This window comes from Carassius carassius, chromosome 31, assembly GCF_963082965.1.
Source record: "Carassius carassius chromosome 31, fCarCar2.1, whole genome shotgun sequence".
Lineage (NCBI taxonomy): Eukaryota > Metazoa > Chordata > Actinopteri > Cypriniformes > Cyprinidae > Carassius > Carassius carassius.
In genome coordinates this window covers 18,871,903-18,895,372 of record NC_081785.1, presented here as the reverse complement: position 1 = coordinate 18,895,372, position 23,470 = coordinate 18,871,903, and the positions used below count along the sequence as shown (strand labels likewise).

The window sequence follows — 23,470 nt, the reverse complement described above, 5'->3', positions numbered from 1 at the left end:
AAAGTTCTGCATAATTAAGGGCGTAGCCACTTGAGTGACAGGTGGATTGCCGCTGCTGACACTGCCGTCGTGCTAGGTGGGTGTGGCTACAGCAACTAGCTCCCGCCTTTTTGCCCATTTTTGATTGTCCGGGAGAGTGGCGCGGTGACGCGCTGTCAAGATGGCGACGGCCCGCTCTACACACTTAAGGCTTCAAAAACACACTTCAGGAGACTACGGGTTACGTCACGGACACTACGTCCATGTTTTTATACAGTCTATGATTGTCCCACAGTTACTGGTACTACAGTAAAACTTGGGATCAGCTATTAAGGTTATAAAAGAAATTCAAGTCTGTGTGAAATGAACGTTTCGACTGACTTCACTTCAAAACTGTGATATATTAGATTTATTAATTCGATATATTAGATTTACTAATTCGTTCCCTCAATGTATTAAAACATGCACACGATTACTATTGCGTTCCCTCGATTTACTATTTCGTTCAGTCGATTTATAAATTGTGCACACGATTTACTAATTCGTTCCCTCGATTTGCTAAATCGTGTGCACGATTTAGCTAATCGAGGGAATGCAATAGTAAATCGAGGGAACGCAATAGTAATCGTGTGCACGTTTTAGTACATTGAGGGAACGAATTAGTAAATCGTGCGCACAATTACGTACTGAATGAAAAAAACTAAAGGGAAAAGTTTAAATGCACCTTCTCACCATCTCTAGCTCACAGCGAACTGCACTGAACTGCTGAACTGTTTGGAGGGAAATGGATCTAGGATACTTGTCTGCACAGTCCAACTGACGTCAACATAGAAGAAACATCATCCCAGAGGGGAAGGAAATTTTCAGATTTTGATTAAAGTTTATAGAGAAAATTTTTTTCCCTGTAAATTAACTTGCATGGATGAATTGTTCACCATAAGACTAGTAATGTACAAAGTACTTCAGTTTTGACGCATAGTCCATTTTTATTTCATGTGGACTTCAAACTAAATGACGGGACAATTCTGCAAACTTTGCTGCATGCCGCCCAAGGAATGCAAGCTCCAGGCTTCTGCCATAAAGCTCTGACTGGGCAAAATTGAAAGAGAGGAAGTGAGAGAAGAGAAAGAAAAGTGCTGTGCAGACAAGGTCATCCTCTGTGCGTGGGCCATCACAGCTCAGTCTTTCTTACAATTTGGACAAAGACACTCTGAAGGGAACACCAGGGCATGACTGAAGAGAAGATACACTGACTCTCTAAAAGATAAAGTTCACTTGTTTAAAACTTAACTTAACTTTGAGTACCATGTATGAGATCCATGATTCTTGGTCTGAAGTTTGTAAGAACATTTTGCAGGTTTCTGGAATGGTCCAGAACAAAATCAACAGTTTTCATTTGGTTTCAGTGTTTGCTGTGTCAATGAATTCTCATTGTTTCAGTAATCCACTTCACACATCTGTATATTAAACATCAAATATGTTCTGATTGGCTGTAATTTTGTCCCTACAACTTTATCTATAACAACTGACATAACTGCAGCACACAAACTTATAATAAACAGAATGTTGTTGTGTTTGTATGGATGATAATATAGTTATTGTTATAATACTCGTTCTATGTGTACACAGGCCTTTAAATCAATAATGAACTATAAGCATGTGACGAAACGTGCAGCTAAAAAGTCAATTTTACAAAAACAATATGTTTTAAAACACAATACAAATACATTTTGCATTCTCATCACTGCAGGAAGGGTCTGCTATGAAGAGCAGTAGAACTTTTACAAGTAAAAATATTCCTTGTAGTGAAATCACCTCAATTAATATAAGGGTGTTAGTTAAGCCTTCACAACTACATTTGTGTACTTGTAGAAGAGTATGTTTCTGGCCTTATTCATCACCAACTTTGCACACCCACACACAGGTTAAAATAAACTGAATCTCAGATTAAGCAGGGAGGTAAAGACTGTCTTTAACAGAGATGATGTAATATCTTCTACTCTGAGCAGTGTTTTGATTCTGATGAGGGATAATATTTCCTCAGACATTTTCCTAGTGGGTCAAAGGTTTTGATTACGCTATCATCCTTCACCAGACTCCACCCAGGACACAGGAGATAGACAAGATCATCAGCACAGATACACTTAACAGGCATGAAAGTGGAAGCTCACCTCCTCTTGTGATGCATAGTTGGGAGCCGCTGGATCCACGGACCAGTAGCAGAAATCAAACCCAAACTCCATAAACTTCTCCCTAGAGTCAGCCAGACCCTCCGATCGCCCATCCAAACGCCCCTCCAACTATACAGAGAAATAAACAAGATACATTGAAGATGGAATTTTCTGAAGAGTGGTGCTTCTTCGCTGCCACAGAGCCGTTCTGTGGTGCGTTTTTTGGCAAAATTCTCGACACATCTGATTGTTAAACTACCCTAGTATACCCTTGTTGGAGAAATTACCTAACCACATATATGATGTCAACGTCACATAATAACTTCTGCTTATTGTTCAAATTGAGAATGAATTAATGCCAGATAATTGCTGTAAATAATGAACAGGGTGTCTGAAAATCAGTTAACTATTTTGCTTTTCCGTTGTTTAGCTTATTTCCAGATGTTTTCTTCAAACATAGGCTCCCACTCAAATCGGACTACAAGAGCATGTTCAAACTTTTCAAAAATGGCCCAAAAATACAATATATATAATGGCAGTGAATGGTGGTCGAGATTTCGAAGGCCAAAAAAGTGTGTCCATCCATCATAAAAGTGCTCCACATGGCTCCAGGGGGTTAATAAAGGGTTAATACCCTAACCCTAACCCTTCTAAAGTGAAGTGATGAGTTTGTGTAAGAAAAATATTACAACTTTATAAACCGTAATCTGTCGTACGCACGTTAATGAAAGAGTGGCGTCCAGCGGATGACGTAGGAAATGGGTGTAGCATAAGCTCGGCTGTTTTTAGTGCATTGCTCTGTGCTTGCTAGGTGGAAGGTGAAATCCGTAACTATGAGCAGTAGTTATATTTAACAACTTTACACTTTAACTACATTACACTTTATTGAGAAAAGTGATTTTCTATTTAGTCCATTTAATCAGTTACTGGGAGACCAGCCCTTTATGTACCCAGTTTTTCCACTAATAATGTTACAGCACACTGATGCCAAGAAGCAAGGCTGTGTGCATGAAGCTTACGGGCTCAAAAGCAACAGTTAGGAAGTAGTTAGACTGGGAGACAAATTACATGAGCATCCGAGCATGACCTGACTGTCAGCATCGAGTTATTACCCAGATCTCAGCAAACAGCGATCATGTATACCTCTGGTCATTATTCGCCCAGTCAAACAGATCTTCACGAAACAGCTTGTGCATTTGGAGGAGCATGCAGAAATATGCCTTGGTATTGCCAACCAGTCACCCAGACAATGTTACATTTGCAGTAGGGCTATGCGATTGATCGAAATCGAAACAAAATCGCGATTTCTAAATCGCTTTATAGCATGATTTTCCGCAGCCCCGACCTCCCGCAGTATGTTATCTGAACCAATCAGGATGCAGCGCACCTAAATGGAGCGCGAGAACAGAGCAGACTGGGCATATGCCTAACTCCAGGTTCACACACTCTGTCTGTGATGCGTAGCCTTTTTTTCGAGCCCATGTTAATGGATCAGAACATTCACGCTGCACGCAGTAAAAAGATGAAAACAGAAAGGGTTATAAATAGAAATGTGCAAAAAGATTTAATATCTTGCGCATGAGCACAGAGAGTTGTTAGTGCACAGGACACCGGTGGAGCGAGAGGAGACACGTTTTAAGGCAGCGTTTATCTGAGCCTTATACAGTATGATCTGAGCATGCGCATCTGGTTTTGTTAACAGAGCAAAGGAAATCTGCGTGTGTCTGCGTCTATCCGCTCATACATTATTTTAATGTGCTTTCGCGTTACAATAACGCGCTCTCGTTGCTGCTTCTGAACCGCGTACACATAACTTACTGTATACGCACTGCAGATGGAGTACATGTGAACCTTGGGCAATAAATATATTGGGCAAAACATATAACACCTGAGGCACCGCTACAGTGAGCTTTATGACCAATGCATGGCAAAAAAAAAATAAAAAATTCCCTGAACACGGGTTTTATTTTATTTTTTTATTATAATCTTTTGCCATATGTCTAGATTTTGTTTGACATCTTTACTTAGTGATTATTTTGACTTAAGTCTGTTCTAGAGACATATTACAACTTTTTGATAAAGCTCTCATTGGTTTTCTTTTGGAAATATGTTTCAAATTTATACTGATTGCATTTATGACTGTAAAGCATGTCTGTGTGTGTCAAAATCGTGATTAAAATCGAAATCGCAAAATTGATCAAAAAATCGTGATAGGTTTTGTTTGTCCATATCGCACAGCCCTAATTTGCAGCTCTGGTGTGTAATTATTCACATGGTTGCAATCCCGCAGCTGCCTTAATGACCTTACAATGTAGCCCACAGCTTTACTAATGAGACCTAACACTGCACTCAGCACCGTTATATTTAGGCTCGATAATAATACACAAAATCATATCAGATAATATGGCCATGTTTTAATAGACATGGTTTGCCTAAACATTATGAAACACAAGCACTTTGTAAGCACTATTTTAATTCTATAGTGAATTTTGCTTCTGCAATCAAATATGTTCATGTAGTTCATACGCGGCATAAATAAACAAGTGAGGAATCCAGCAGGAAGAGAATAATTTTAACTATAAACTTCCTGTTGCTGAGATACTGCGAGCAGCCTTTTAACCCTGACACCACCTCCTCTTTGAACTCTTAGAACCATGTCAACAACTGCCAATTTCTTTAGCAATTTTAAAAAAGCAGCCACTTTCTGGCACCATAAAATTAAAAAAAAACCTAAATAATTATAAATGTTAAATATGAACTAATATTCAAACATTAATGGACCTACCTTCACATTTCGTACTCTCACCACTTTGTCTTCCAATTGGACAGCAAATCGCCCTCCATCTAGACACTCTCTGCAGAACAAAAATAAACAGACTGATGTTCAAGACTCCACAGTGCACGGCTAAGTAAACATATAGAGTACAATTTTTATCAATTAGTGCCTTATTAAAAGTTTGACTGTTAAAACAGGCTAAAGGCTCATTCAGGACCGAACGTGTGAGAGTGTAGAATGTCATGTTCAGAATAACGAGTTTACAGGGTCAGACATTAACCAAGGCTTGAGGGCAAAAGGCCATTTAAAGTGTCAAATTTGACCTAGTTATTTGAAATATGCAGGCGAAGAATGCTCATGTTGAATTGGATGAATTAACTTTCCCCGCCATTGACAAGTTTTTACGGCTTTTCATGTTTTCACTGTTATACACTCGGGGGCGCTATTACACACCTTCTGAACGAGTACAAAACCTCCTGAAGAAAAACACACATCAACAGGATGGAGAAACAAGCGATCTCTTATGTAAACATGTACATATGAAAAATAATGTGATCATCAGCATTAGACAGCATATAAATGAAAAAGGCATAATGTTACGGAGTAAAATGTTGATCCACGAAGTGATATATGGCTGTGCAAGCTTTGGAGGTATTGATGGAAGAGATTTACTGTATTTATCCTTTGATAATCGTACTGAATATTATCCAGATGTACTTTTTGATAAAAATGTGATTTTCTCAACTTTTTATTCAAGTGTTGATAATAAATAAAATAAAAATGTTTTACAGAAAAAAATAAAAAACTTTCTTTAAAAGTATAGGCTCTGATCGTTATTTTTGTGTATTGCATATTCAAATATTTATACAGCAAAATATACTGGAGGCCATCAAAGTTGAGTGAAAATCATCAAAATCACTGGCGGTGGCTGACAACTTTTTTCAAAAATGCTGGAGGGGAAAGAGTTAAACTGATCAAAAGTTGCAATACATTTATAAAGTTACAAAGGATTCTATGATAAATAAATGCTGTTCTTTTAAACTTTCTATTTCTTTAAAAAATACTGAAATTTTTTCCCCAAGATAATAGAGTTTTTAATTGATATTTCACATTTTTGTTTTTATATTGCATGGTTTGGTTTGCTCTAGGTTAACCATAAACCTTCTAGAATCCTCAGTGGTGTGTTTATTTGGCTGTGATCATTTTCAGACAGGGCAGTGGAGTGAGAGGCCGGGGGTCTGGAGGATTCGTCTACACAGCTCTGCTGCGCCGCATTAGAAAAAGAAGGTCAGATTCAAATGAAAACAGACCTCTGAAAACTCCTCCATGAGCCGCACAGCTGGGCTGAAGCAGGTGTGTGTGTGTGTGTGTGTGTGAGCGTGCAGGATATGTGTGTCAGTGTGTGAGAGAGCAGCGACGACAGCTGTGCAATCTCTCCAGCATCGGGTTTCCGATAAAACTGATGCAAGAGAACGAAATCCAGTGTAGGAGCATGACATGACATGGAGCATGTGTAAAAATCTGAACTCTGACAATGAGAGGAGGCTGGGAAAGGTTTCCTAAACATCATTCTAAAGTATGTCATTTTTCAGTGTTAAAATATGTTTTCCTGTCCAGTTTAATGCGCACACACAACTATAAAATGTATGTGGACTCTCACACCGTGGCTAGAGTTGTGACGTTCGCGAACGAACCGATTCTTTTGAACGGCTCATAAACATGAACGATGGGAGCCGAGTCGCGGATGGAGGGGAGCCGTTCTTTCTGTCGTTCTTTTTTCCTATGCGTGTTTCACACAGATGCACACAAATGAGCTCCTCCGCGAGACAGAACAGTTATAGGGGGAGGGGCGCACCCAGCGCAGGCCAACCCTTTATAGCGTTATGTTATTAGTTATTAGTTGTGCATGTTCATTGCAGCCCACTTTGTTATTGTTCATTGACTTGAAGGGACTGATGTCCTATTTGCAAAGTTTACAGTAGTAATAGTATGTAGTATGTAGACATTTCCATTTTATTTATTCTAATTTTATCTACTTTAAATATTTTTTGTTTTCTATCAAAATGTTCTTGTGTGATAACAATGTTCTTGTGTAAAAGTGTTTGTAGTAAAAGCTGTTTTGCACAGAAATTCATTGCAGCCGGCTTTGTTTTTGATGTTTATTTGAGTAGGTATTGTATGAATAACATAAGTCAACGTAGCTTTACACACACACACACACACACTTTGTACTAAAGGTAAATCCAAAATAGTGATGTCACTGTCTAAGCAGAGGGATTTGTGCAACCCTATGGAATATAGTCCACACATGACAAACGAGGTAATAATCAATATTTCAGAATAATTCAAACTCAGATATTGGTGTGTGATATCTGAGTTTTAATTATTTGACTACAAATCTCACCTCATTTTTCCTCCCAGTAATTATTTCCAGGATAAACTGAGATGCCCCCAAGCTGGCTTCTTAAAACTGACTAAATATTTAAAAAGAGCCAAAAGAGCCGTTCTTTTGAACGGCTCTTTGAAAGGAACGGATCGCGAAGATCCGGATCCCCTCAAAGAGCCATAAATCCCATCACTAACCGTGGCTCTGAGGCACTTTCAATACACTGTCAATTTCTGGCTCAACCAATGGTGTGAGTTTGGGGCGGGACTACATGTTCGTTGTTGATGTCCGTTTTTATGGCAGTTCTGTATATTTGCACCAAATATGATCAAACATTAGTGAGAATCAAGATGCTCAGGTCAACTCCTGGGTTATGTGCTTAGCATTATAATTAATAATAAATCATACTTAAAATTAATTATTAAAATAATAATAATTATTATTATAATAATATAAAATTACATTGGTTTTCAAAAAACATTTCTTATTAGGATTAACAATGTTGAAAACATTATTATTTTTTGTGGAAAGCGTGATACACTACCATTCACAAGCTTTTTATTAAGTGAGAATGCATTAACTTGATCAAAAGTGTTGGTAAGGACATTTAGAATGTTATAAAATGATTCCGATTTCAAATAAATGCTGTTCTTTTTAACTTTTATTCATCATAGAATAAAACAATATGTATCATGTTTTCCCCAAAAATATTGTCTCCAACATTTATTATAATTAGAACAATTATTAATAAGTACCAATAATAACTGGAAAATAATAAGCAGGCAATTTTTTTTTATATATATTTAAGGACTATAGAAAACAGATGTACACTAAAAACAATTTTGGCACACCTCAGCAACCACACAGAAACATCCTAGCAACCACTCATAAGGCCCTAGTATCATGGCAGTGAGTTTTGAAAAGACAATTATATATCCCTTTTTTATTTTTCAGAAAGTGCTCAATATCAAGCTATTTTCCAGTTCTGTTTGGTGCTGATAATGCAGCAGATGTTACACACCTTCATTCCTCCATCCAGCACCCACATAAGTTACTGTAGTAATTTGGCTAATGCTGGAGGGTGGGGCAGTGGGCTCTTGTGGGGCAACTCTTGTGTTCCTTTTTAAAAAGCTAAAGCAAACCACATCCATAACATGTACACAAATGTGATATTAAAATTATACAGTATCAGTACCTATGGAGGAAGGGGTTTTAAGGGAATTCAAGTAGATTTTGGAGATTATAGTACATTTACAGTGCACCAAATACAGTGTTGCTCAATACAACTTCACATGCACTGCATATGCATTAACTGCATATATCCATTATATATTTAATACATTCTTATATTTTTTTCATATGCTATAATTAATTTTTTACCTCTATGTTGGCGTGTTAAAGGTTAAAATTACTTATATATTACATCATAAAGATTTGCAATATGATGAGATGTGTAAAGAGCTCACGCAATAGTTTTATTGAATGGCAGTTTATTTGTTTCAGTTGGCTGTCAGCGCAGGTCTATTCCCAGACATATCAACAGCACCAACAACTTAAGGCTGTTTATTGACTCCACATACCAGTATTCAGTAGTTTTTATCATGCGCTTTTACAGTTAATTAATGCGATATAGATTAATTTAAGCTTATCGTACCTGGAGTTCAGCGGACGGACGCGAATCGCGACTTTCACGTTTGCCATTCGTTTGACACCGGGCGGAGGAGGGAAAAGATGAATTGAAGTTCAGCTGCCCGTTAGAGTCCATTTAAATCCCTCCAGAGAACTGAATTCTCCCGAGAAGAGCGAGCAAACCTATAACAAGTTTCTCGGGTCATGTTACTGATATCGGCTAGACATTCAGCTGCGGTCACAGTTGAACTGCGCTGGAGCTTCCTGCCGTCTCTACTGGAGGAAAGGCTTACGAATCCTGCTATGGCGAAGGATTGGCTCATGAATATTAAGATAGCAGCATGACGTCAGTTACAACGGTATTTACTGATTTGCTGAACGAATCGCCATAGTAGGAAACTTGGAAAAAAAAGAAAAAAAGGCGAAGGCACGCGTTAACGTTACTACAATCCCTTATGCGCTAATTTTCAAAAAGTTCTAAAACGAATTAATACTTTATTTCAGCAAGGACGCGTTAATGGTTACAAATTACAGACATTATCTATTTCAAATAAGTTCTGTATTGTTGAATGCTGTTCGTTATCACTGTTTCCACAAAATTAAACAGCACCAATGTTTTTCAACATTGGATTTCTGATCAAGTGACACTCAAAAGTGGTGATGGCAGCTGAAAAGTCAACTTTACCCTCAAAGCAGTAATTCTTTTTTAGTAATTTTTTATACAGGGAAGCATTAATATTGTCTGTAAAAATGTCCCTGATGTAATTCATTTCCTTAATTAATTTTCATTTAAAAATTGTCCATTCCCATGAAATTTGTCAAAAAAGTGCAGTCTTGGACTTCTGCTGAACAACATGAAAGAACACATGAGATAAACTTACACATTCACAAAATTACATTTTATTACATTAGGTTTAGCATTAAAACACTGTTCAACATAAAGTGCAAATATATATACTAACTACATACAAACAATCATACTCAACAACAAACAAGCAGAGAAACATTTACACACACTTAAAACAAATAAATAGCACAGTGAATGGCCTTTAGCCTGCTCTACTGTCAAGGCAGTATAAGTGAAAACTGGAAATGCCCTGCTAAAATGTGTTTTAAAGGTTTATAAACTGTCAATTAAAATCTTATCAACTCAGCATTCTTATGCAGCAAATATTCTCTTGCAACTAACAATAAATCAGACTTTAAAATATTTTTTTAATCATATATATTGTAGGTTTGAACATTCATTCTTTAGTTCTAACATGCATCACTTGTTGCTGTGAATACAATAGTGTTTGTACAGTTGGTAATGTAGACTCGTGCGTCCCCCTAGTGCTCATTGAGAGACCTGCAGTATGTCCCTGTGGCCAGAGAGAGCTGCTGAAACTTCTCTACAGACTCCTACAAGAGCAAATGAGAAAACCTATCATACAGTGATCTGTAAGAACTCCAGGATCAGAATATAATGTTTTGCTATCTCTAAAACACATCATAAGTGAAGCAATAATCTCTGGCCAAAATAATGCCGACAACTTTGGCCAGTTGGTGCCTACTTCCTCCTCTCCTAAAAAAGACCCCTCTTTATTAACTGTCTTATCAGGAAAAGGTAGTCAGTCCTCTGTAATAGTAAAGGACAAAGCACCGTTTAATCACCAGTGTTGTTAAAACTATTAATTTTAACGGCAGGTCTCCTGTTACCCTCAGCTGAGGACACTATGGCAGCTCCCCGGATTCTGCACATTTAAGCAAACCCAAACAGACACAATAGGATATTAATCATTCTCAGAATTGACTTCATGTACTGTTATCAATTTCCCATTAATTGCTGTCTCACCAAGTTTGCAGGCCAACTGAACAGTACAACACAACAACATTGGCTCAACCACAGGAGAGAGAAGCTAGCAACAGACCAGGAAAAAAGAGAGAATGTGTAAGTAAACAATTCAAAATAAAGTATTAAAACACTAAATGATGTGGATTATAAAGTTTTGAATCAAGTACGCTGAAAGATATGAGGTATGGGGTTCTGATTACTTTTCTTCATCCAAGTGTTTGTCCCACTCTGTCTAGCAAAGACTCAATCTGATGAAGACTGAAAACTTGCTCATCAGATCTGGGTCCTACAGCAACACTCAGAACCTCCTGAAACATGAGACAACATGGTTTATGATCTGACTAGTTCATATTTGAAGATTAGCCTAAATTACCATAGGTTTGCTCACTGCTTTATTTTAACAGCCTGTTGTATTATTAGAAAACAGACAGATTATTTTAATTATTTAAAATGAATGAAAATAATTTTAAATAGCTTTAGTTTTAATTAACAGTAACATCTGATGTTGTCCAACCCACAAAAACTCATTTGCACAACTTTTCTGACACTCAATTAGCAATAAACACCTTTATTTCAATCATGACTTCTGATCCCTGTGGAACTTTATGGGTGGAGTCTGAAACACAAGAGGACCCAGCACTGAGCCCTGAGGTACTCCTCTGGACCTGCTAAATCCTGCTCGATCCCTTGCTCTCTCCAGCATCCAAACTGACGGATGAGGGCATACTCTTCATCATCCTGTCAAACGCACTCTTACACTCCCTCTTCAGCAGTGCTGAGGGATAAATTCAAACATGAATATTTCAGATCCCTTTTTTTTTAAACATGCTACAAAATTAATAATGGAGCATTTGCCATTTTAAAACTTTACTAAAATTAGGCTTCACTACTTGTGACGTTGGAGGAGAGCCAGCTGGAAGCCTTTTCTGTAGCCAAACGAGTTGTGATACTCTCAGAAGTGGTCAGGACTTAAACCACACCACAAAATATTAATTATATCGCAAAGTAAATAAATGAACTTGATAGTATTACTGTACAACATTGTACACCCAAGACAAACACTGTGTTTGAGCATTTCTCTCTTGTACAACAGAATTAGGAAGTAGTAATCTCCAGGGGCATTCACACTGCAAAACCTATCACGACAGGATGTGACCGAGGACAACTAGACCAAAACATGTCCAACAACATTATATATATAAAATAAGAGAAGAGAGCTGCTGACCTGGTTGCTCTCTCTAGAGCCTGCATGCCTGCGTCACACAGCTCAGCGGAGATAGAATTGTTTAGCTTGGCCGTGTTGACATCATCCAAAACCAAACCATCTCTGAGAGTTTTCTCCCCAACCTTCACAAGCTCCAACACAAGCATAGCCCTACCACACACAGAGTTAGGAAAATATGAAATGATGAAAACATGTTAATTGATTTACATTGCAGAAAAAGACAAGAAAACTGACTAAATGGGGGGAGACTGACTTGATGTGTTTGACGCAGTTGGAACCGACTCTCTCAGCAACAAACTCTACAGTCCGTCTGAGAGATGGAGGCTGGTTGTGAAAGAAGGCCTGTTCCAGGTCAACCTATGTTAAAACACATGGGAAACACATGAATGGCCAAACATGGATGATATGCCCACAATTTTTCAACATATGGAAGGTATTTGCTGGCAGCGTACCTGAAGTTTCTGTTGTGAACGGGTGGTGGAAGGTCCCCTCAGTTCTGCAGGTGATCTTGTAAATCAAGCCTCCACTCTTGGATGTACTACCAGCCACAAAAGCAGCAAGACGTTTAGGAAAATCCCCTGCCCAAAAAAGTTACGTAAAGATACCTCCATCATCCTGGAATATATTCCAAACGAAGCTTATTAAAATACATTATTTTAAGGCATTTTTTTTTTCCAAACAGTTAACTCTCACCTAAATATGGACACCAAGTATAGAGAAGCTGTTGGTCCACTAATGGACGGGTGTCATGAAAAGTAAATATACAGTTTTAGACACATTGTGTATAAAATATAAACACTTCTTTCCCTCCTTAAAAGGAAAAGGTTAAATGTATCGAGGGCAAAAAATAAGTGATCCACTTACCAGCCCCTGAGAGCTTGTAATATCCTCCAGTTCCTTAACTTCTTCCTTTAGATCTGTGCTGAAGAAGAGATCTTCAGGAAAGATAGGGATCTAAAAGAGGGACAGTAATAGAAAGATTTGACAGGCTCATAACCCATCTCTTTGTCCAGGCTGCACAATTTGGTCAACTGTGATATGATAAATAATTATTAGGAGTTAAACAGATCACATGGACCAGGCCCGATGGTTCAGCATGCATGTGATCTGTGGATTAATAGCACAGTTTTACCATAATAGCATTAAGAAAGTCTACCATTTGTATGTATTTACACACTCGAGTGATTTTAGACCATTCCAGCGCAAGAACAAGTTATTTATAAATTTGTTCTGTTATATATACCTATGCTTGTGATTTGTGTATTTATTTTTTTTACTGGCTGTTCACTTGTCTTTAATTGTACTGGGTCTTTCTAGTTAGGTTAGTAGCTTTTCCGGTGGTATCAAAGAAGTACTTAGCTTTAAGTAATAAACGGAAAGCAAAATGTATTAATTACACAGAATTTCTTTTTTCTTGCTGATCCGAAAAACTGTGATATGATCCGAACAGTGAGTTTTGTGGTCAGTTGAACCACTTTCTATCACTTGACAATGAATAAAAAAAACTGTTCTCATCTTCAACAGTGTGTAAAAAATACAAAATAGATTATTTGCATGTGCTTTAACAAGCCTTGCCTGTTAAATATTTAATTTGTGTGTTGTTCTGACATGCGCTTTTTCTGAGCACATAAAACTGAAGCGTGCATACACTAAAATCCTGTCAAACAGCTAATGACTACTGACTGGACTAAGTTATCTTTTACATCTGATTGTGCTAATACAGTCAGAGACACACAAGGTTTACATATAAACACAGGTGGTTATGTCTAAAGTGAAAGTAAACAGTTGAGAGAAAAACTGATGTGTGCCTGTATATTAGACGTGTGCAAGTCTTTAAAGGCATAGTTCACCCAAAAATTACAATTCTTTTATTACCGTATTTTCCGTACTATAAGTCGCACTTTTTTTCATAGTTTGGCTGGTCCTGCGACTTATAGTTAGGTGCGACTTATTTATCAAAATTAATTAGCAGCCCTCTCGTGGCTGTAGATGGTAATGTTTTCTCTTGGTTCTTGGTTATAAATAAATGCGACTTATAGTCCAGTGCGACTTATATATGTTTTTTTCCTCATCATGACCAGTGTTGGGTATAGTTACTTTGGAAAGTAGTCAGTTAGGTTACAACGTTACCATCAATTAAAAGTAATCAGTTATGATACAGCGTTACCTATTCATAAAAGTAACGCGTTAGAGTACTCATGCGTTACCAAAAATTAAAAGCCGTTTGCAGCGGCTCACACATGACAGACACAGCCCCCGGCCCCTTTAAATGCACCTAGAAGTCGTGACTCCCGACAATGAATAACGTCAGTCATCCGACTAAATTAACACTGCAGGATAACAATAACAGGAAAGACAGTCAGCAATAGGGTATTCTCCACATGGCGTTTTATTTATTTATTATCACAGAACATATTATTAATCAAAATTCGCGCCTACCCAGGCCGGTTAGCCTAGGCTACTGTATATTATGAGCCTATAGGCTACTGTATATTATGAGCACCACAAGATAACTCCTGATTTTTCTTTAACTTTAAATAATGCAGTTATCAAAGTACAAGTATGCTTACTTGTAAACACTTACTTACTTGCAGATTTAAATCCATTTAGAAATGATGAACAACCAGCCAGCCAACGATCTAATAGAAATTAACAGCTGCCTGTCAAACAAAAATGATAACAAACCGAATTAAATCCTTTACTGCCACACAGGCAAATGACAAATCGCTTAATAGCCGAACTAATTATTATTAAAGTGTCACTCACAGTCACAAGCCTAAATTCGCTTTAACACAGTCCATAAACCAAACGCTGTCCTCTCTGCCATTTTGCCGGGAGTTCGGAAAAAAAAAAACACACACACACACACACACACACAGGGTCAGGCGCAGGGCACAGACGTATCACAGCCATTGACTTTACGATCACAGAGCTTCGGTTCCGCTGATACATCCGCAGGTGGCACAGTAGACCTAGGCCTACTGTCTGACAAAAAGCAGGATGCAGTCGGGATTTTCCTTTCCTTAAAATAACGGATTACTTTTTTTTTTTAAATAACGAAGTTACTGATTACTTACGCACGAAACTAACGCGTTAAGTTACACATTTCAGGAAAAAAGTAATTAGAGTACTCTAACGCGTTACTTTGTAACGCGTTACCCACAACACTGATCATGACCTATTTTTGGACTGGTGCGACTTATACTCAGGTGCGACTTATAGCCCGAAAAATATGTATTTACTGTATATAAAAAAAAAACCTGTATTCATTTCTTTCTTGTGCTGAACACAAAAGATTTTATTTTATATTTTGCTACCTTGTAAGGCTTTGTTTTTAAAATAGGGAAATTAGATTGGCTGTGCTGCTCAGACAACTTGCAAAATAGTAAAAATGTGTCTCCGATGCACTGAGCTCCTTAAAACCACACACACACATCCAGCACTGGAGAACTCTGACAATACACATATATAAAAACAAATTAGGTTGTGAAAATGCATATTTTCTAGGCAAAATAAAATCTTGACTTTATACAATGCATACATTGCTTCGCAGCATGTCTCTTGATGGCAGCTCAGAGGTCTGGTAAGGCAGGAAAGAGATGAAGCCCAAAAACTTGGCCAGAAGTCGAGCCGTCTGCTCCATGTCACCTGTTCTCCTCTCCCCGGCTGACAGCTAGTATAAAGATGACAGGAATTAGACTTAACCTTAAAGAACCCATAAAATCAAAATGAATGTTTTGACTTTATTATTAGCTTTGAGGCCATCCATATGTTACTGTACTCTTACCAGATGACAAAAATCTGCTATAATCTGCTAGGTATACAATAGAGTTTAGGATAATTTCAAGGATGCATTGAAAATGATTAAATTTGAGAGTAAACACATTTATAAAGTTATAAAAGATTTCTGTGTCAAATAAAATTCTGTCCTTTTGAATTTTCTTTTCATCAAAGAATCCTGGAAGAAAAAAAACATCACTCAAACTGATTCTCACAGAAAACACCCTCACCCTCACTGAAAAATACACAGTTGTGGACATTTCCCAGGTAAGCTTTCTCCAGCACATCTACAAGACCTCAAAATATTCAATAGGAAAGGCACAAAATCCTCTTTTCTGAACTTGAATAGAAGGTTTTGGGATTCATAAATCTGCCAAGAGAAAAAGAAACATCAAAGTTAAGTTATGATCCAAGACACTGACTACATTTAAATGAAACTGAGCTAAAAAATAAAAATTAATTTTACTTATGGAATCATTTACATTACATTATCTGGAAAAACAATTAATTTCTCAGCAAAAAAAAAAACCTATGTCACACTAAAAAAACATCCAGCAAAAATGTGAATTTTATTTTGATTTTAATGTGCACAAAATTTTATCAGTGTTATCTTTAATTGGAACCAAAAAAAATTCAGTAATTTAAATGTTGAAATAAAACAACAGCTAAAGATAGAATATCATTTAAATGAAAAATTGGAAATAAAAAAATAATTCAAAATATTAATAAACACTATGATACTAAAACATTATTGTATAATACACATCGTAAAAAAAGGTGTCATGTATGAAATATGTAACGTTACATCCCGCAAAAGGTGTTTTGTTTTTTTCCTTTTTTTTCCAAAAAGAAACTTGTTGATGACGTTCCCACTTGAAGATGTTCTGTGGCGTTACGTTATCGGCTAAATGTATATTTAATTTAGCTTTAAAAACAAAACTGTAAACATCAAAATTAAAATAAATCTACTTCTTAATCTGTTTGCTAACGTAGCTTTAGTTGAGCTGACTGAATTTTAGGAAAATAAGCATCTTCCATTTCGCTGCGTGAATTGACGGCTCGCGCTTTGATCAGAGTAGGATCAGGCTCAGAGAGCAGGGTCTCGCTCAGCAACGAGTCCAAAGAGGAGGAGCAAGAGAGTGACGTGCCTCTTGTCAGGGCCGGGATTAGCTGCGCGCTGCAGCGCGCGCAATCCTCACCAAACTGATTAACATTGCCAAAACTTCAAAATAAAAGTTCGTAGTACACTTGCGGTCGTACCTTACATTTCATTATTGAGTAAAACTGTTAAAAAAGAACGTCTTAGGGAAATTCTAAAATGTTTGTTTTATTTCAATTTAATTTAGTTTTGTGATACAAATTACATCTTTTCTAACCACTAGCTACATTCAGACACATATAGTATAAAGATGCAGATTTAACCTTTTGATTTGTTCTGTAAAAACGTTTGTAACTCTTTTAAAAAGGTTCTATGTTTTATATATTTTTAAGGCTGATGTGCCCTACAGAACAAACACAGGGCCATATTTAATTCTCAACTGGTAACTCATAATTTCATTGAATTTAATGTGTCATGAAACAACCTGCCCTCATCTAACCTCATTTTCATTTGCAAACAAATAAATAGCCTAAATAATTATGTGGTTTTTGCTCTGAATAAGATCCATGAAATCATCATTGAATAGAGCTGTTCAGTCATGAGGTCAATTTACCTAAGTCTAAAACACTAGTTTGCCATGGGTTCCTCTGGGAAATTAGGTTTAGCCTATATGAGCAACCAGTTCTGAGGACAAGAGACAAGAGATTTTCAAGTTTCGTTTTAAAATATCTATGACTAACTGTATTTAGCAAGTTGTTAGCAACCCACACTTATTACATAATAATAATAAAAACACTGTGACTGTAATTTATGTTGTCCTGACATACTCCAGTAATGTGCTATTTTTTTATGAAACTGTTGCTCTAAAACTTATAAACAGTAAATTTAAAAGTGTTACTTCTCTTAATTTTCACTCTATCATGAGTGGTAACTCTCTTCTGGGTTTTAGTACTACTTTGAACAGTTTTATGTGCTGCAATAAATACTGAAAAATGCTGTTACCTATATTGGTCCCTACTCATTATTATTTGTCTAGAAATTTTATTAAGACACTATATTGTGAGCAAACTATATAAAACGAGCAGCTTGTAAATGAAAAAGAATGAGACAATTACTTGCACAGTCTCTGTATGGAAAACTGGAAACCTTATATAGATAGACCCATGCAGACCATGTACAAACATAATAAGAATAATCTTAATAAGCTCTGCTTGTTTGCACTGCATGCACAGGCTTGCCTTCCTTGTGTTTATCAGCCTATTTGGCTACAACTTCTTGTCTCTATGTGTTAACATCCAAATCAATTTGTTTAGGAAATATTTACATGGTAAACTCTATAACTGTGTGGGTAGTTTACAATAAATACTGGGAGTTTACTGGGTGTTTCCTAGGATTGCACTAGAAAAGAAGTAAAGTTATTATAATAGAACATAATAGAAGTGCAGGTAACAGGCCTTTGATTGTCCAAATGAGGACACGGGCTTCCCTTCACCCGTCAGAAATTATAAACCTGCTCTTTTCTCTCAGTGCAGCCTGAGCCTCAGTCATCCTTTACCAGCTACTGAACTGTATGCACATAATGCACACTTTCAACTCACTTATCTAATACACAATAGAGTGGAAATAGTGACTGAAGGTCAAGTGCACTCATTACATTACAGTATTCCAAGACAATTAGCTAATACACTGCTAATCTGTCTTGCTCCTTAAAGGGATAGTTCAAATATTAAAATTTCTGTCATCATTTTCTCACCCTCCACTTGTTCCAAACTTTTGCTGAGCACAGAATAAAATATGTTGAAGAATGTTGGTTTTGAAGAACCGTCAACTGTTTGGCTATGATGACAGATACATATTTTTAGTTTAACATATCCCTTTAAGATTCAGATGCAATTCTTGAGCTGAAAAAAAACTATTTATAAATAATACTCTGTAAAAAGATTCTCCGGGTTTCCTCAGATTTACACATTTGTGGAATCTTCTGGAGAACATCTAGACACCCAGTTCTCTAAAGAACTAATAAGAAAAAATACATTAGCATAAATTCCTACAAGACATCTTAACACTGTCAACAGTTCCCCCAGTAACCCCTACCATTAGGAAAATTGTCTTGATAATATTTACTATATATTGATCATTATTAAAGTATCATAAATTTATTGTAATTATTTATTTATAAAAAAGATATAACATTTTTATAAATATTTGCTTTAAAAGTGGCATGATCAATAAGTCATGACAACATTATCTTTAAAATAAGTTAAGCAATTTACAGCTTTTTTAAATAAGTTATACAAGATTCTTATGTTTTTAAGATTAAATTCACGTTTGTAAGTCAGTTTAATGTAGTTTAGGTTTAAATGACATGATTGTATTTAAAAATGTAAGGCAGTGACTTTTTTTTACAGTGGACATATATATATATATATATATGTATATATATATATATATATATATATATATATATATATATATATATAATTAATAGATTGTATAAATAATAATTGTTTAAAAAAATAATGATATTTAGTTTAGCTCTGTTGCAGTAAATAGTTAATGTTGAGCTGTGCGTTGTGCGATGGGCGTTGAGTGACAGTCGGATGGTCCAATAGAGCATGAGTATTTCTCCTAGCAGCACCAGTGGGCGTGTCTTATGGGGCTCGGCGTGTGTATCGCAGTTAGTGCAGCTGTAGTATTTACAGCCCCACTGCCCTTCCCACGAGAATGCAGTTATTGTCATTTACATTATTTTCCAAGAGGTTGCTTTATAGCAACAACTCCGTTTATGTAGTCCTGCAGTGACCGTATCTGTTGTAGTATTTTGCATTAGTGTTGTGTAGCAAGCAGAGGAAAGAGTGCGCGCTCGGATCAAGCGAGTCTACGATGGAGGGCTCGACGGGGGAAGGTGACATGTTTACCGTCAAACACGAGCTCAGAAACGGTAAATGAACGCCGGGTCTGACTCTGTCCAGCACTTGTATTCAAGAAACAAAGCTTGTATATAAATAATGCTTTTGTTATATATTGGGAGGGACAGCTTTAATGTTAGCTGGTTGGCTAGTGTAAAAGCATGAGTGAGTGGTATTAGTAGTCTATATGAATATATATTGTTATCTGTATCACAGATGGTCCTCCAGCCTGGGGTACTTTTAGGTTGGAGGATGTTTTGCATATGCAATTGCATAATTCACATTCATAACCGCAGTTAAACTTAAGTGCACTTGCGTTTCAGTGCATGTTGTGTTTTAAACATTTGAAAGAAATTCGATTGACACCAAAGAAAATGATTTTACTGTATGGAATTAATTGCGTTTATTATATGTCGGTGATTTCATTAGTCACTCAGTCATGGCCTTGAGTCAAACGAAGCCTAATTACTGGAGCTAATTTAATCTCTAGGGCCTGATGTTGTCTTTGTATAGTAAATGAAGTTACCAGGTTTGTGTCCTCACTTGCCTGTCTTAGTGAATGCTTAACAGGCACATTCCAGTCCAGTGTTTTGTTGTCTTGTGACATTTTTAGAGGCACCAATGCCACATTTTGGTTGTGAGTGCTATTAGATGTTTAATAAAATATTATTTAACATAAAATAAACCTAACATGATAAGCTATTTTTAAATACCTGAATGCCCACTATAAAACAAGAAATTTGGCTTCTTGTAGTCTTCAGACTGCCTAAAAAAAAAAAAAAGAATATAATAATTTTTGACAGTCTATCAGAAAACGTTACTGCAGTTTTACACAAACCCCGGTTTCACAGATAAGGCTTAAGCCTAGTCCCAGACTAACTTGTAAATTTGAGCTGTTTCAACTGAAAGAAACTGGCTCTGATTGATCTTAAAATATGTCAGTGCCCTTGTTTTCTCTCCAGATGCACACCACCAGTAATGTTGTTTGTTGACGTGTTCATTTTTTTTATATATATGTCCTAATGAACAATGAACAATGGCCTAATCCTGGCTTGGTGTAAACCCGGTCTGTGAAACCATGCCAAAATGTAGCTTTTATTTAAATTGTGACACCCATAGAAAAAACAACAACAAAATAATTTAGTCTTTCACTAGATCATGATGGGATCTAATCTAATTCCATTTTCTCACATTTTACAAAAATTACAGTATGACTGCATTCATCAAGCTATGCAATTCAACCGTTACCCAAGTTGTTGTAAGAAAAATTATATATTTTTCTTTAATTTATTAAACTGTATTTTGAAATACCACATTTTTGTAAAGTAATATTTATTTTAATAACTATTATTAATTCAATGTATTTTATATAACTTATTAAATTCATATGAAATTAATTGTAGACCGAGCCATTTTTAATTCTTAACAAGAATTCTTAATTCACACATTTTCTGTTTTCAGGAAAGTAGGCCAATTGTTTTGCAGTCATTAAAAGGTATTTCGCGATTGTCCACTTTAGGAAACCCATATCAGTCGATCACAAGTCTCAAGTATTTAAGTTACAAATCCAGATCCAGAAATGGCATGATTAGACTCAGTAGTGTATTACTGTGTGACTAATGCAGGTCAATACAGATGATCAATTTACAGGCACTTAATTGTTTCTGGCTTGTTATGACCTAATTATTAATTTACCCCATTAATTTACCCCATTAATTAATAGAGTGCAGGACTAAAGACTAGAAGGGGTCACCTGATAAGTCTCACCTAAGAAAGATCAATGGGGACCAGATTCTCTTTATTAATTCCTTCAGGTCCTGAGTGGAGAATGTTGTGTTCTGGATGCTTATTAATAAACATTGTAGTTCTCATGGACCTCCCTAGAGTGCTTGCACCTTAAACATGCAGCTTGGTATCCAGTCACAGGATGTGGTAATAGAATGCTGCCTTTTTTTTTTTTTCTAAAACCAGATAATTTACGCAGATAGAGAAAAATCATGATTTTGTGTGAGATGCAGTGCTACTGTGATTGTGGGTAACAGCAGGAATGCATGCACTTTACTGGGCATTCTCATTGGTATCGACTGCATAAATCAAGTGACCTTACTTCAGGCTGCAGGCCACCGTGTAAACATATACCACACACATGCTCGCGTTCTTCAATGTCTCATTCATGAAGGCTGTTTTGTTTCCTCTGAATCATCAGGCTCTTCGTTGTTTATGAGCAGGCCCACACAGAATCTGCACCTGCAGAACTCAGATTTCGGAAGAATTTAAATGCATTTCATTCATAGTTCTGTCCCTTGTTTGATTACATTACCGTTCAGAAGTCTCTTAAGCTCACCAGGGTTGCATTTGTTATCAAAAATACAGTACAAACTTTAATATTGTGAAATATTCTTGCACTTTTCAATTTTAAAATGTAATTTTTTTATGTGATGGCAAAGTTGAATTTTCATCAGCAATATCTTCAGTTTTCAGTGTCACATTATCCTTCAGAGGTTATTCTAATATGCCGATTTGGGACTCTGTAATGTGATAAAAGTCTCTACTGTCACTTTTGATCAGTTTAATGGATCCTTGCTAAATATTATCTTTAAAAAAAAAACGACTGACCCCAATCATTTGAATGGTATTTCCTGATTTCATAATGCTTCGGCTGCCACTTTTGTTTTAGCCTGTTTAAATATTTAAAGTCAGTGCAGAAACTGCATAAAAAAGATTTCATCCGGACGTGTTTATAAGCTACATAGTGCATTTATGAACAGCTGCAGGCTCGTCTCACTTTTCCTATTCTCACAGTTGTGAGAAAGTGGCAAATTTGCGAGGTTTTCTTGTAATGGTATCCAATTTTTTGTTCTTGTGACCAGATGCATGTGTTTAAATCTTTTCCCAGCCAATCTGACGGGTCATGTGGAGCGAGTGGGCATTGAGAACTTTGAGCTGCTGAAAGTGCTGGGAACAGGAGGTCAGTGATAGTTCAAGTATGTGAGCCCTGTGTTCTCTGCTCATCTTTGTTCCTGCTCCACTAACACATTGTTCTTCTCCTCCGGGCAGCCTACGGCAAGGTGTTCTTGGTTCGTAAGGTGAGCGGCCATGATTTGGGTAAACTCTATGCCATGAAGGTGCTGAAAAAGGCCACTATTGTGCAGAAGGCGAAGACGGCAGAGCACACACGCACGGAGAGACAGGTCCTCGAGCACATCAGGCAGTCTCCTTTCCTGGTTACACTCCATTATGCCTTCCAGACAGACACCAAACTGCATCTCATTCTAGGTACGCTCTCTCCTCTCTCTCTTGTGGATTGCACAAATGTTAACGGCATTTTATGCTTCAATTTAACTTCTGCATTTAAAAGAGTGCAAGCTGTGCAGGCTGAACTTTTCCTCTCTATTGCTTAACAGTTTTGTTATCGTGAGCTAATTTAATAGGGCTCTGTTTGTGTGATTTAGTCGTAGTGAGCGTTTAGTCAGTCTGACTGCAAATAGCTTAGTGAGCAAGGATACATTGATATCTCACTTCACAGGAAGTAGGCAGGGAAATTTACCCGTCAGTCATTGTGCACGGCCTCCCTCTGGCATTTTATTCAGCTTAATTAACCTCAGAAGTGTTTGCTGGGCAGTACGAGAGTATAAAGTGCAGCAGATATGACTTTTAGAATGCCATTTTTATTATGTACATC

General features: G+C 36.8%; 2 protein-coding genes and 1 pseudogene across 4 annotated transcripts in view; 1 reads left to right on the top strand and 2 right to left on the bottom strand.

Annotated features, from left to right (window-relative positions):
- The window catches only part of LOC132111933 (uncharacterized), a 31,599-nt gene extending 22,306 nt beyond the window's left edge, over positions 1–9,293 (bottom strand). The window contains exons 1-3 of the mRNA XM_059519543.1: positions 8,967–9,293; positions 4,936–5,005; positions 2,151–2,279 (exon numbers count right to left, since the gene is read on the bottom strand). Of these exons, the coding sequence (XP_059375526.1) occupies positions 2,151–2,279; positions 4,936–5,005; positions 8,967–9,013 (246 nt within the window). The 5' untranslated portion in view covers positions 9,014–9,293. The remainder of the gene's footprint in view (positions 1–2,150; positions 2,280–4,935; positions 5,006–8,966) is intronic.
- A 2,596-nt stretch (positions 9,294–11,889) lies between these two features.
- Positions 11,890–12,552, bottom strand: LOC132111932 (codanin-1-like; annotated as a pseudogene).
- A 6,968-nt stretch (positions 12,553–19,520) lies between these two features.
- The window catches only part of LOC132111707 (ribosomal protein S6 kinase alpha-5-like), a 31,203-nt gene continuing 27,253 nt past the window's right edge, over positions 19,521–23,470 (top strand). For 2 of the 3 annotated variants that reach the window (XM_059519265.1, XM_059519266.1), the window contains exons 1-3: positions 19,522–19,820; positions 22,685–22,756; positions 22,846–23,064. In XM_059519265.1, the coding sequence (XP_059375248.1) occupies positions 19,763–19,820; positions 22,685–22,756; positions 22,846–23,064 (349 nt within the window). In that variant the 5' untranslated portion in view covers positions 19,522–19,762. Of the gene's footprint in view, positions 19,821–22,684; positions 22,757–22,845; positions 23,065–23,470 lie in introns of all 3 variants that reach the window. The other variant, XM_059519264.1, reaches the window with a different exon arrangement.